General features: G+C 52.4%; 1 protein-coding gene across 4 annotated transcripts in view; it reads left to right on the top strand.

The window, feature by feature from the left end:
- The window catches only part of JDP2 (Jun dimerization protein 2), a 37,804-nt gene extending 25,149 nt beyond the window's left edge, over nt 1-12,655 (top strand). For all 4 annotated transcript variants that reach the window (XM_036913128.2, XM_036913129.2, XM_036913131.2 and 1 more), the window contains exons 3-4: nt 4,932-5,036; nt 11,683-12,655. In XM_036913128.2, the coding sequence (XP_036769023.1) occupies nt 4,932-5,036; nt 11,683-11,868 (291 nt within the window). In that variant the 3' untranslated portion in view covers nt 11,869-12,655. The remainder of the gene's footprint in view (nt 1-4,931; nt 5,037-11,682) is intronic.
- The last annotated feature ends 489 nt before the right edge of the window (nt 12,656-13,144 follow it).

The raw sequence follows: 13,144 nt of genomic DNA, 5'->3' as shown, positions 1-13,144 counted from the left end.
GCCCTTAGCAGCGCTAGAACTGCCCCGGCGCCTCACTCAGGAAGCTGGCCGGGAGCTGGCCTTTACAAAGCCCTTCCTGGGCTGGGACTTAGTTCTCATTATAACCCTGTGTGGCAAGGCTCAGTGCCTTCCTAGTACACGTGAGGATCAGAGAGGCCAAGTGACCTGCCCAGGAGCACACAGCCAGTGCGTAGCAGAGCTGCTGGGAGACCCAGGCCTCACAGACCCCAAAGCCCACGCTGACAACCCTGAGCCATGAGCCTCAGGTAAACCTGGTTCTCTGCACCCACGTAGAGTACAAGATAAAGCCTTTCAGACCATCACTACTCTAGTTAGTGCTGGGGGCTTGTTTGGGGGTTTTCCCCTCTCTATCTGCTTGTTGCCTCCTTTATTGCTTTGTCCAAGTGAGAGTTTGTATATTTCAGTGCGTCAGGTTAAAAAGTGTCACTGCTCTTTCATCCTCTCTCTTTGTGGACCCTGCAAGATATATTTTTGGAAACGGTTATGAAACATCATAATTCAAAATCCCATCTGGGCGAAGGCTGCCACCGTGTGAAAGCCACATGGCCGGCAGACGGGGCCTGAGAAGCAGGGCCACACATCAGGGCGAGGTAGGAAAGGGGCCTGGGGGCGCCCTCCTGTGAGCCGGGCAGCTTTCATGTTACACAGTCAGTGTTACTTTGTAATAAATCGTTTTTGTATTAAAAGAACCAAATAAGAAAAAACAAAACAGCCATTGCCCTCAGAGTCAAAAGGCCCTGCTTTCTGCTTTAGTCCTATTGCCAGGGTGGAGCTGACAGGTGGGGGCGCACAGACCACCTGACCCAGGAGCAGGAGGCGCTTGGGCCCCAGGGCCCAAGGCCTGCATTCAAAGCTGTCGTGGACCTTTAAGCAGCCTTCATATCTTTAGTTTCCTCATCTGCAAAAGTTGGGAGGGTAATAGGATGGTTCTGGATGGTTTACTGAGACCATTAACCCACTGGGATTTCTGATCCAGGAGATTTGATACCTACCAAGGTGACCCACCTCTGCGCAAGGGCTCTTCTGCATCCAGGCTCTGCTCCGTTCTCAACTGGTCTAGAAACATGGTTCCTGGGTAGCAGTGTTTCTCCCCTGAGTCACTGAGGACCATGTTCTGCCCCTCCATTTTCACCTGGCATCACCTGACTTCACCTGGCACTACTTCACAAGGATGGGACCCTGTGTCCTGGGCACCTTTCTGGGCAAGAGGCAGAAACCTTCTCAAAGTCCCATTTAAGGAGGTGCTTACTCTTAGGGGCTGCCTTTGCCCTGGCACAAGCCCAAGTGAGCGCCTCTCTAAGTGCTTGTCCTGGGCCCCTGGCTTGTCTCACCCTGGCCCAGGCCCCGCCTTTCTCTTCGTCATCATCCTGCTCTGTCTCTCTGACTCCCTGCTGGTGCAGAGCCTTTGTTCCTGCTGCCATGGGCTCTGGTCTCTGCTCATCTCCACACATCAGCAGCCTGATCTTCCTGCTTCTCTGGCACGTGGCTGAAGCTGGTTGCCCCGCAGACCGGCAGGGGCTTGAGAACAGGCGCCCTGAGGGGCTGCTCAGCACAGGGCCCTCTTGGCTGTGGGTTCCCAGGTCTGTCCCTCCAGTGTGAAGTGTCACACAGGGGTCCCCTCACCCAGAACACAGACAGCTTTGCCTCAGCCTTCCTGGGAATCTGGTAGAAACACAGCCAGAACTAAGTTTGAGAACAGGCCCACATCTCGTAGTTCTTTATGTGTGCCGAGCTTCAAGCTGCCTCCTCCTCAAACATTCTGGTTCTTCCAGCTGTATCTGCAGGACAGAATGGTCATCTCCCATTGTGGGTTCCGGTTTCAGATGTCTGAGCTGTGTGTGGTGAAAACTCTCTTCTGTCTCTCACCCACTCATGGCCAAATGCTTTAGAGAATCTAGAGTGTCTTGCAGGGAGGGCAGCAGCCTTGACTTTGGGGATGAAAGACTGTAGGAGGGCTGGGGGTGGGAGTGGTGGGGGGTGTCTCCAGCCAGTCCCAGGCCTGGGGCACAGACCATGCAGGCATGGGGGAAAGGAGCCAGAGTTAGCAATGGGGATAGAGTAGGCTGAGGGGCACTGCCAACTCCTACCTGATTTCTGGCAGGATCCCAGCAGCTGATTTCTACATCTCCTCTGGCAGCTCTTAAAGTAGCAGGAAGATTTGGCAGAGATGCAGCACAGTGTCAGTGGGGAAGGTGTGGTGATGGGGCTTTGGGGCCATATCTTGCCATTTTGGGACATGTCAGCATGAGCTTGGAGGCTGGTGGTGCTTGTGGAACTGGGGGCTTGAGGCTTAAGGGCACAGCTTGGGTATTTTCAGGCCTGCTCAGGATTTGTGCAGACATGCCCCATCCGTTAAGGGCCTGTGCCCTGAATCTGGACTCTGCCTTTGGCAAGTATGCTTCTGGGAAAAGCAGGACCCAGTCCCCAAGCCTTGCTGGCTTCCTGCAGCAAGAAGAGGCCATTCTTGGCAGAGAAGGCTCCTTACAGCATGGGGGTAAAGTTAAGCAGTTGCAAACATAGGTAATAAATCACTTCTCTAATTATAGAACCCAAGCCTGTGGCATCTTTCTCTGGCATCCTTTGTTCAATTAGTTAATTTGATTAGTATTTGCTGAGCCCCTAATAAGTGCCATGTTCTGTGCCAGGTGCTGGGGATGCCCCTGTCCCCCAGCAAGGAAGACAGGTACCTACATAAACAGAATTACATTACCTACATAAACAAGGAGATGTGATAGAGACTCTTACAGCGAGGTACTCAGAGTGCTCTAGCAGCACAGAAAAAGCAGTTAATTCTATCTGGGGAATCAAAGGAGCCCTCTTGGAGAATGTGACATTTGCTCTTGAAGACTGAGTAAGCATTTACCTGCATCTCAGGAGGGCCTGGCTGGCTTTTGGAGAAGGGAGAGATGTTTCAAACAGAGGGTGTTGGCTGGAGGGGATTGATGTGGCTGGAGGGGGAGGGTGCAGCAGCCCCCTGTCTGGGCATCAGTCCTGCCCAGCTGATCTCTTAAACTTCCAGAGCTGAACCCTCTTGCATCTGCTATTAGAGCAGCATCCCCTTGCCCCTGGACTTTATGTAGATGATGCCCTGCATGGGGGGAGGGGGGAGCTAGGCCTTGGAGGACAGAGTGTGTCCTAGGAAACGGGGACTCTGCCAGGCCAGGCCTTGCTCCAGGGAGGGGCTTGAGGCCCCATGAGCCCAGCAGCGCCCAGGTTGCACACATCACCTTGGCAGTTTGTGGGCAAACCCTCTAGGCCGAGGGGAGATTGCACTGCCAGCCACTTCCTCCAGTTCCTTCCCTCTGCCTGTCGTCACGGTTACCTCGGCCCTGTTGGGAGTGAGGTTGAGGTTGGGTGGAATCAATTTTGTCAGGTTTCTCTTTTCCCAGATGCGGGTCAGCCAGAGGAGCTGTCACATCTGGTTCTGTTTCAAAGGAGGCCAAGGGGCCAGGAGGTGCTTGGGTGTGGCAGGGTTGACAAGGCGCCTCTGCAGTCAGCCTCCCAAGCAGGGTGGGAGCGGGTCAGGGAGAAGCAACAAGGCGGTGGAGAGGGAGACCGGGCTGCTGGGCCAGAGTGTGCTGATGGCCGTGGGTGCTGGTCTCTGGCCAGACCCTTCGTCCTGAGCTCCTAGAACATGTCGGCAGTGCACAGAGAGAGGCAATTTATTTTCCTGGCCTAAAACCCTTTCAGCTGAGACCTTGTTCCAAGCCTCAGGCTGCCAAAATCACCCTCCCTGGCTGGAAAAGTGACAGAGTTGGCAAGCCCAGGGCAACCCAGAGACTTTTCTATTGACCTCTGACTTAGGCTGTCCCCAGGCCAGCTGATCCTCCGGATTCTTCTGGGAGGTAATGGACAGCGAGAGGCACCATGTCTAAGTGATCCTGATGGGCTGGGGCTGTGTGGGGTGGTGGTCACAAGCAGGAAGGCTGAAGTCAGAGAAATCTGAGTGGGCATCCTGACCGTTTCCTGGTTGTATGGCCTTGGGCAGACAGCTGTTGAGCCCTGGTCTCACCATCTGTAAAATGGGATAGTAATGGTGTGTTCCTCATCAGGCATTGGTTTACATGACCTCTGTTAAAGCATTTAGCAAAGCAGACAACCAATAGCAGCTCTTGCTACTGATGAAGCAATGAAAGCTGTAAATGGGATGAAAGTCAGTGCTGGGGGGCGGTAAGTTTCCTCCTTCCCACCTAATGGGCCCTCTTTCACGCGAGGTGAATTTCCTGATGTGTCCTGGGGGAGAAACAAGCCTGGAGACCAAGGAGGCCCATTGACTTGGGTCCTGAGCCGGGCACTTTGGGGAACCCCTGGGACTCAGGGATACAGGTGGGTTCCCCGGGGGAAGAACATGTAGAGGCAGGGAAAAGGATTAGAGCCGGGTGAGGAGGCCAGGGAGACAGTTCAGTCACACCAGGAGGTAGATGGGAGCATTTGGAAGGACCAAGAGGGAGAGGAAGATGCCTCAGGAAGGTGGAAGTGGGTGGGGGCAGGATGTGAACTCTCTGCCGGTGCCCTGGGAAGTGCCTGGGAATCACTGGCCTGGAAAATAGTGCCAAGAGGGCTTGGGCTGGGCAGGAGAACAAACCGTCACCACCCATCAGGTGCCACCTCTGCGCAAGGAGACTCGCCAGGCTCCAGGCCTCCTGAACTCTGGCAGAACCCAGGCAGCCCTGCCCTTCTGGGGCACTAACTCCTCGGAGCGATGCCCGCCTGCTCCAAGAGGATCCTTGGGCCGCTGGGAGTGTTTCCATCTCACCCGCTGAGAGGCCAGGGGACTGGCAGGCAGGGACGGCTTGCTTACTGCCGAGGTGTAGGTTAGGACTGGGGATCGTCCATCTGTCTGTGAGTCAGGGGGAGGCTGTACTCCAGGCCTGCCTCAGTGTCTGATCGGTGGCTCTTCGCCCTCACAGCTAGATGAGGAGGAGGAGCGGAGGAAAAGGCGCCGGGAGAAGAACAAAGTGGCGGCGGCCCGATGCCGGAACAAGAAGAAGGAACGGACGGAGTTTCTGCAGCGGGTGAGCAGGGCAGCTGGCCTGGGCGGGGTGGCTGCCTCGTTCCTGGAGCGGGCTCATGTCCTTCTGGACCAGGAGGCATCATCAAAGCTGCAGAACCCATGTGTACCTCCTGGCATCTGCCCACATAGCCGCGGCTCTCCCCTGCCTCCTACCGAATGCCCCTTCCCTGAACCAAGACTGCCAAGGGCAGCCTGCAGCAGGTCCTGCCCATCCAGATGCCCGGAGGCCCCGGGGGAGGTGAGAGGAGCCGAGTTCCCGCCACTGAAGTTAGACCCTTGGTGCTGATGGACCCAGATGGCCCAGAACCGGTACTACCCATTTTGGTACCCTGGTGGCTACCAAAGTTGTGTGGGGTGGGTGCTAATGAAGTAGCTGGTAACGCATGCACACGGACAGCGGACACAGTACCTGACGGTGCTTAGCTGCAGGAGCCCTTCCAGCCCTGCGTCCCGTCTTGCTGGCCTCAGTCCCACGGAAGATGCCCCCTGAGCTCTTGTCTACTACCCTGGGGACCAGAAGTCAGCCCTCCGTGCACACGCCAGCCAAGGGCTGCCTTTCTTCCTGGCCCTCCGAGCAGGTCCTGCCTTTCCTCTCTGAATGTGCCGAGCATGGCGTTTGTTCTTTCTCCCCTGAGTCCCATTTCTTAGGTTTTCCCTGCTTCTCAAAAATGGTAGATGACAGTGAAGGAACATAACCAGACAGCTAATTAGCTCAGACCACTAGTCTTCAGCCTCCCCTCAACGATCATTTGTTCATTACTAAGGAATTATATTAAAGATACATAATAACATCATGAGTCAGGCTCTGCTCCACAGTACACAGCTCTTAACAGCATTGTAACAGTTGTAAAGTTGGGCACTATATGAAATACTGTAAGCGCATTATCTCATTTTATTGGCATAATAACAGCAAATGAGGTGCCTTCATTGCTTTCTTCCTACAGATAGGGAGGTTAAGTAACTTGCCCAGGTCCCTCAGCCACTATACTGTAAAACTGAGATTCAAGCCTGAGGCTAACTTCAAAGCAGTTTTTCTGAACACTCTGTTATACAGCTCTTATTCATTCGTTCGTTCACTCATTCATTCATTTGGGCATGTGTTCTTTCACTCATCATTGCTTTGTTGACAAGCATTTTTGTACCTGTACTAAATACCCAGCTCCGTGCTAGGTGCAGTGGGGGGCACCCAAGAAGCAGCAGGTGTGGTCCCTCCTATGGGAGCTGGAGAGACCAGGCCGGAATGGCCTTGCCTTTCTGGGACACTGGGGAATCTATGGGTCTTTTCTCATGCTTGCAACAAGCAGAGAGTAAATCTGAGGTTACATGTGCAGACAGCATGGTGACACATGTACCCCTCCAGCTTTGGGCATCTAGGGCAGGAGAATGGCTATTAAAGGTGGGAGACTCCTAGGGCTGGGAACCCCCTTGGAAGAGATGGTGGACCAACATTAGGCCAGCAATTTTCAAGAAGTTTCTAATACATGGGTATCCCACAGGCTTTTAAGATGGACGGAATTTCTCATACCTGATTTCCAGCCCTGAATGCCTGCAGAACTGAGTGAGGAACAGAGAGGTCTCACATCAGATCCCTGCCTTCAAGGGCTTGTCAGCCAGTCTGTAGGCAATATATGCCAAGTGAATACATGTTAGTGCAGAAAACAGTGCCAGATGAGTGGTGCTAGCTTCTCTTCACATTCCAGTAACACTTGCTGAACACCTACTATGTGCCAGGCATTTCACATGGCTCATTTAACCTTCTAACATTCCAATGAGACAGACATTGGTTATCCCCATTTTAGAGATTGACCTGTAGCTCAGAGAGGTCAAGTTACTCACCCAAGGTCACACTGCTAACAAGTGGTGGAGCTAGGATTCATTTTATCTTTCGCTGATGCATCTGTCCAACCAATAAGCAAGTGAGTATCCTCTGCACTGAACAAGCCAGCGACATCTGCAGTGGGCTGGCAGATGGTAAACAAGGAATAGTAATGTATACTGACTGTTATGTTGGGCAAGCCCAGAGAGCTGTCAAAACACACAGAGAGACCCTATCCTAGTCTAGGCCGAGGAAAGACAGATGATTGAGACGTATCAGAAGCATAGGCACTAATGAGAGGAAGCCCAGGGATGGAAGGGGTTACCAGAAATAGCATAAGCAAGGCCAGAGGCAAGAGGTGCTCAAGGATGTGATTAAGGAATTGAAAAGAATGCCAGAGTGGCTGGAGTGCAGAGGACAAGTCGGTGAATGGAGAGGCAGGCAGGCCCCAGGTGCTCACTCTGAGGGTGGGCCTCGATGCTGGGCAGTCCCAGGTCATGCCTGCTGTCCTGGCCTACGGGTTAAGAGCACCTTCTTTCTCCCACACATGTTCTCATTAGGATGATGAATTATATGGTCTTGGAGAGCTGTGGAGGGCTTCAGGAGGAAAGAGACACACCTTAGAAAGATGCCTCTGGCTGCAGCATGGGGCATGAATGGGGCAGCCGAGAATAGAGTGGGAAGATCAGTGACATGGCCATTGTGTCTTCCCGGTGCGAGAAGGCAGCTGTGAGGACGGGGAGAAGCGAGTGGTCTCGGGACTCAGGAGGGAGCTTTGGGCAGGTCTGTCTGCGCCAAGGCCCAGTCCTCCCTTCCTACCTTGCTCGTCTCCTCCCCTCTGGTCTTGGAAGCAGAGGTTGGGTGTGAGGTTTAGGTCAAGGATACAGATGGCTGTGTTGACAGTGCCCATAGACCTGGGGATTCCCTTGTAACTTATTTTTTAATAGGTAAAAATGTTTACCCAGAGCTCAGAGGTACAAAGGGGTATGTGTGTGTACACACACATATATACATATATATGTATATTGTAAAGTTACCCTCCCGTCCTTGCCCCCTGGACACCCAGATCTACCTGGGAGATTCTCATAGCATCTCAGAGGCCGCCTGCCTGAACCAGCAAAGGACGGAGGTTGCCAGGGCTTCCTCAGTGCCTCCTCTGTCTGCAGTCAGAAGCAGCAGCCCCAGGCTTCTCCTTTCTGTAAGGCTGGTCTCTGTGGCTGCTGTGCCTGGCCCAGGTGTCCTGCTGCTGGTGGCAGTACAACCATCTCACTCCCATGGGATTCACAGCCCCTCTCCTCCATGGTCGCAGTGACTCTGGGAGGAGGCAAGGCAGCCCCGTCCCACCCATGAGGACTCTGAGACTCTGAGGAGTTAATGTTTGCTCAAGGTCACACCATGGCTGAGTCAGGACTAGAACCCAGTGCTTCTTTTACTTCCCAGGCTCAGAGAAATTGGGAATCTTGTGTGCAGTGGCATAGCTGGCAAGTGGCAGAGTCAAGATTTTAATTCAGGCAAGTCTTTTGGGCTCAGGAGGCCACAGAGGCTTCTTCTCAACTTACTCTATTGTAAGTGGATTAGGGTAACTTAAAAAAATAATAGAGAATCTTAATGCTTTAAGTCTCCTGGGCCAACCATTATATTTTCTAGGAGGAAACTGAGGCCCAGAGGCGGCAAGTGACTTGGCCAAGGTCATACAGCTAGGATGAAAAGCCCAGACACCCAGCCCCTCACCTTGTATTTTTCAGCTGCCTTTGCTGACCACAGTGGAGGAGACAGAAGCCTCACTTGTACTTATTCTGTTCTAAAATAACAAATGGTTTCATTTTCTCTAGAGCAATAAACATCTGCAAAATGATAAACAAAAATGTAAGCAGAGTTATTCACTTCATAATTAACATATGAAGATCCTAGCCCACATTCCTTAATTAATTAGGGTAACAAATCAGGTAATTGCTGTTATAAAACCACAGACCACTTCTGCAAGCCTGATTTTAAAAAGATTCTTCTGAACTCAACTTCTGCTTACACAATAAATAAATATGCAACATGAAACAATAATTGTTTGAGTCAAGAAGGAAATAAAACAAAAAAGCAGTGACTTCCTTTCTGACAGGCAGAGTTCAGGCTATTCCATGATGTGTTCTAACATTTTAAAACCCACAGAATATGATGCTGTTCCTCCGAGAAATGCATGTGTGAAGGAAGTAGCTGTCACCTCCTCGATCATTCTGTGTGATACATATATTCACACATAAAGTCAGTGGGATATGCAGCCGTTCCTAGGAGGTGGGTCTAAACACAGCAGTGAGTGCGGCATGGCAGACGCCACTCCTTGCATGTCCAGTTTTAACTTCCACTGGCTGCCCATTCCTTGGCCCCTTCCCCCAGGCCCACAGGCAGCTCTCGGCCCTGTCTTCCATTCCTCAAGCCCAGGCAGTCACCAGGACCTCCCAAGGTTTCTTTGAAGCAGCCTCCTCCTTTGTTTCTCCTCATTCTCTTTCCTCATATTCTCTTACTCATCACTTAAAGTAAAAATCCCTTAAGCCTCCTAACTGGTTTACAGAGTGCTTTTCCCCTGTGAGTTCATTTAGTCCCTACAATCATCGTCTTTTTACAGATGAGGTAACTGAGGCTCAGAGAAGAAACTTGCTCTAGATTCTGATCCTACACCCTGCAAGCTTTCCTGGGTCTGGCTCTAAGCCCATCTTCCCAGCTTTCTACCCTACTACCTCCTACAGTGACTGTGGTCACAATGGAGGACTGTATCTCCTGACTACAGCTTAAGCTTTCTCATGTCTGCCCCCTTGTTCACTCAGGGGTCCCTTCCTGAAGTCATTCCCCACCCCCCACCCAGACCTTCACTACTCAACCAGCATGAACCCATTTTTCAAACGCAGGGTCAGACCTGGCCATCAAGCCCTCTCTGAAGGTCTTCCAGACGCTGCATGGTTGATGGGCACATAGTTAGTTCTGCCCTGCTGTATGGATCCTGCTTCCCCTTCTAGGGGAAGCTGCACAAGAGCCGTGCTGGGGGCTCATGGGCCTTTGGATTCCCCCAGAGGCTTCACTGTGCACAGCAGGTCCTCAGCAAATACTCATGAATAGGTAGATTGAATGGAGACTTCTAGAGGTAGAGGCTCAGAGGATTCGAAGTTGGAGCTAAATCCTTGGCTGGGGGAGACAGATGGTCTGAGGGTTTGTGAGAAGTTCCCAGGGTCACCAGCACATCAGACCTGGTGAGCAGGCAGCTAAGATTAGCACCTACCTGCCCCAGAGTGAAGAGTCACAGACTCATGACTTCACGTGGGGTCTCTCCTGGCCCTCAGAGATGGACTTCTCTTGGAATTCTGGGAACAGTGGACCAGGCCAGCCTCCCTGTCATGCCTCATCCTGTTGAACCAAAATCACCAGAGCTGGTTTTTAATATTTTCCCCTGAGCATTTTTTTCCTCTTTGGAGGCTGTGCTCCCTCGGTGTCTGGTCATGAGGACTGCACATCTCAGCAGTTCTGAGATCCCCAGGCCTCACCCTGGCACCTCAGAGATGAGCACAAGCAACAATTCAGATGAACCAGCTGGTGTGAGGGAGACAGCAGCCCTGACAGAGCCCAAGACCCCCAGGAGAGGCCGTGCAGCCAGGCCCCGGCAGTGAAAGGGCAAGCTCACAGGCTACAGCCGGGACCGTGCAGCCCAGGTGTCACACAATCTGATAGCGGTTGCTCAGCTTGGCACTGTTGACATTTTGGACTAGAGAGCTCCTGTGGGTTGCTCTGTGTGCTGTAGGCTGTTTAGGAGCATCTTGACCTTTACCCATGAGATGCCAGTAGCACCCAGCCTCTCCAGTTGTGACAACCAAAATCGCCTTCTGGAAGGCAAACTCACCTAAGTTGAGAACTGCTGGTCTAAAGCTTCGCTGGCCCTTGAGTAAATTCCAGTTCTCTAATTGGTTGTGTTTTTAGGCATAATCCAAGAAAAATCATCCAGGTTTTTCTTTTTTCTGTTTTACTGTTTTGATCCTTGAGTCTTGAATTGCTATGCCCATCACCTGTCCACACTGTGAACTTGTAAAGTCCCTGCAAAATCAAATCAACATTCCTTGCTTTCCCTGGAGCCTCTCCAACTGAACTGGGAGTTCTTTGGAAATCTCAGTTGAGGTCTGTTTGAAACCCCATTTTGGATCCAGAAGGATGATTGTTGATTGCTTCCCAAGGGGCAAAACTTCTAGATAACAGAGGGTAAGGAAGAGGCTGTTTAAGCAATAATTATGGGCTAACAACCAGGAAGCACATGTTCTAGGAGGAATTACATGACCACACTGGGGCTTATAGATCCTATGGGCCAAAGTATTCCCAACATACGTCTATCACACATCAAAGCACTTTGCCATTGCACTGCCATCTGTGGGCCACTCTACCCACTCCATGGACTCTCCATACATCTGCTCTAGATCCATTTGGCCTCCATTCTTCTCCTACCCTTTGTTTCTTGTGCAAAGGCCCTGAGGCAGGAGAGTGTTTGGCATATTTGAGCAATAGCAAAGAAGTCACTGTGGCTGGAATGGACTGAGTGAGGAGATGGGGGTGGGATATGAGCCAGGCTGGCCTCAGCATATAACCTGGGCTCACCCCTCTGGGGACACAGGCCAGGGTCACAGGTGTGATGGGCACTGCAGAAAGTGATCCCCCCAGGGGCTCAAGGCTGGTTTTGTGCTTCCTCCAGTGGGAACCTGGCAGACAGAAAACAGACAAATGCCAGCCTGGATGTTTGTACCAACCCAGAGGTAGAGCCGGTCCCAGTGAAAGCTTAAAGCTGTGTTTCTGTGTCTGAGTACAGGAATCTGAGCGGCTGGAACTCATGAACGCAGAGCTGAAGACCCAGATCGAGGAGCTGAAGCAGGAGCGGCAGCAGCTCATCCTGATGCTGAACCGCCATCGCCCCACCTGTATCGTCCGGACAGACAGCGTCAAGACCCCCGAGTCAGAAGGCAACCCGCTGCTGGAGCAGCTGGAGAAGAAGTGACCATGGCTGGGCAGAGGAGGAGGAGGAAGAGGAGGACTTGGGGAGAGGGAGGAAGAGGAGGGGTCCCAGAGGGCCCCTCCTGGCTGCATATAAAACTTTGTAATGAGGCTCAGTACAGCCAGTACCGGCCGGGCTCTTTTGTGACACTCAGATCAGCCACACGAGGGGAAGAGCCGGCTGATGAACCCCGGAAGGACCCAGCGCTGAGACCAAAGTAGACCCGCGGGTGGGGCTGGCCTGCCTGGGGCCCGGATTGCAGGAGGCAGGGCATAGACCCCCCCCCGCCAGAGAGATGCCCAACCATTCAGCCTCTGGCACTTCTCTGGCCTCTCTGCCAGGGTGCCCACCCGAGGGACCTCTGAGCAGCCAGGAAAAGCCATGAGTTGCAACCAAATGCCGCTGAGGATGGAACTCAGAATGAAACTGCCATCAGCCTGCCCCCAGCCCTGACCCTGGGGGGCTGGAGAGGGGCGTGAGGGGGCCCTGCCATACCCGCCCACCTCGGTCCAGCGCGGCCCTGCCGGAGCGGCAGCCGGGGCGCACCCTCGCCGGCCCTGCTGGAGTTTGCTGTGGGCACGAGGCGCAGGCGCCCTTCCAAAGCACATACTCACTGAATGTTTACAGACTGGCTGTCCTGGCAGGGCTTTCAACTGCACATGTTTTTTATACTTTTTTTTTTTTAATATTTTTTACAAAAAAAAGATTTTATACAAGCAATATATATGTGGATTTCTATAATCACTTGATGTGATACAGTATAAATATGCTATGGTTTGTTTGTTACGAACAGATATCCAGCAGTTATGGCCGTTGTGTGTAACTCCTAAGTACTGTAGTCTCTGGGTGTCGGGGGTGGCCGGGGCGGGGGTGGGGTGCATTTCCATCCTGGTAAACCCTTCATAGTACTCAGTCCTGTATCGCTCAGTAAACGCTACTCTTACTTACTCAGCTGCCTCTTGTGGTGTCTGCCTAGGGGGTGGGATGCAAGGCGTGCTCGGTGGGCCTCCTCATGTGCTGCATCAGAGAATGTTCGGAGCATCTGCTGTAGGCCCTTGGTTTGCACAACAGTGCTCCCAGGTGCCTCTATGTCCATTTTACAGATGAGAAAATCAAGGCTCAGAAAAGTTAAAGAAATCTTCAGTCCTTCTTTCATTTATTCATTCCACAGATGTTTATTGAGTGCCTGCTAGGGGTGTGCTACAAGGCTCTGTGTGGGGAATAAAACAGGCCGAGGCCCCGTGCTCATGGAGCTTACAGTCATGAGCTTAAATCCTGT

This window comes from Manis pentadactyla, chromosome 11, assembly GCF_030020395.1.
Source record: "Manis pentadactyla isolate mManPen7 chromosome 11, mManPen7.hap1, whole genome shotgun sequence".
In the NCBI taxonomy this organism is placed as follows: Eukaryota; Metazoa; Chordata; class Mammalia; order Pholidota; family Manidae; genus Manis; species Manis pentadactyla.
This window is presented reverse-complemented; position numbering and strand designations above follow the sequence as displayed.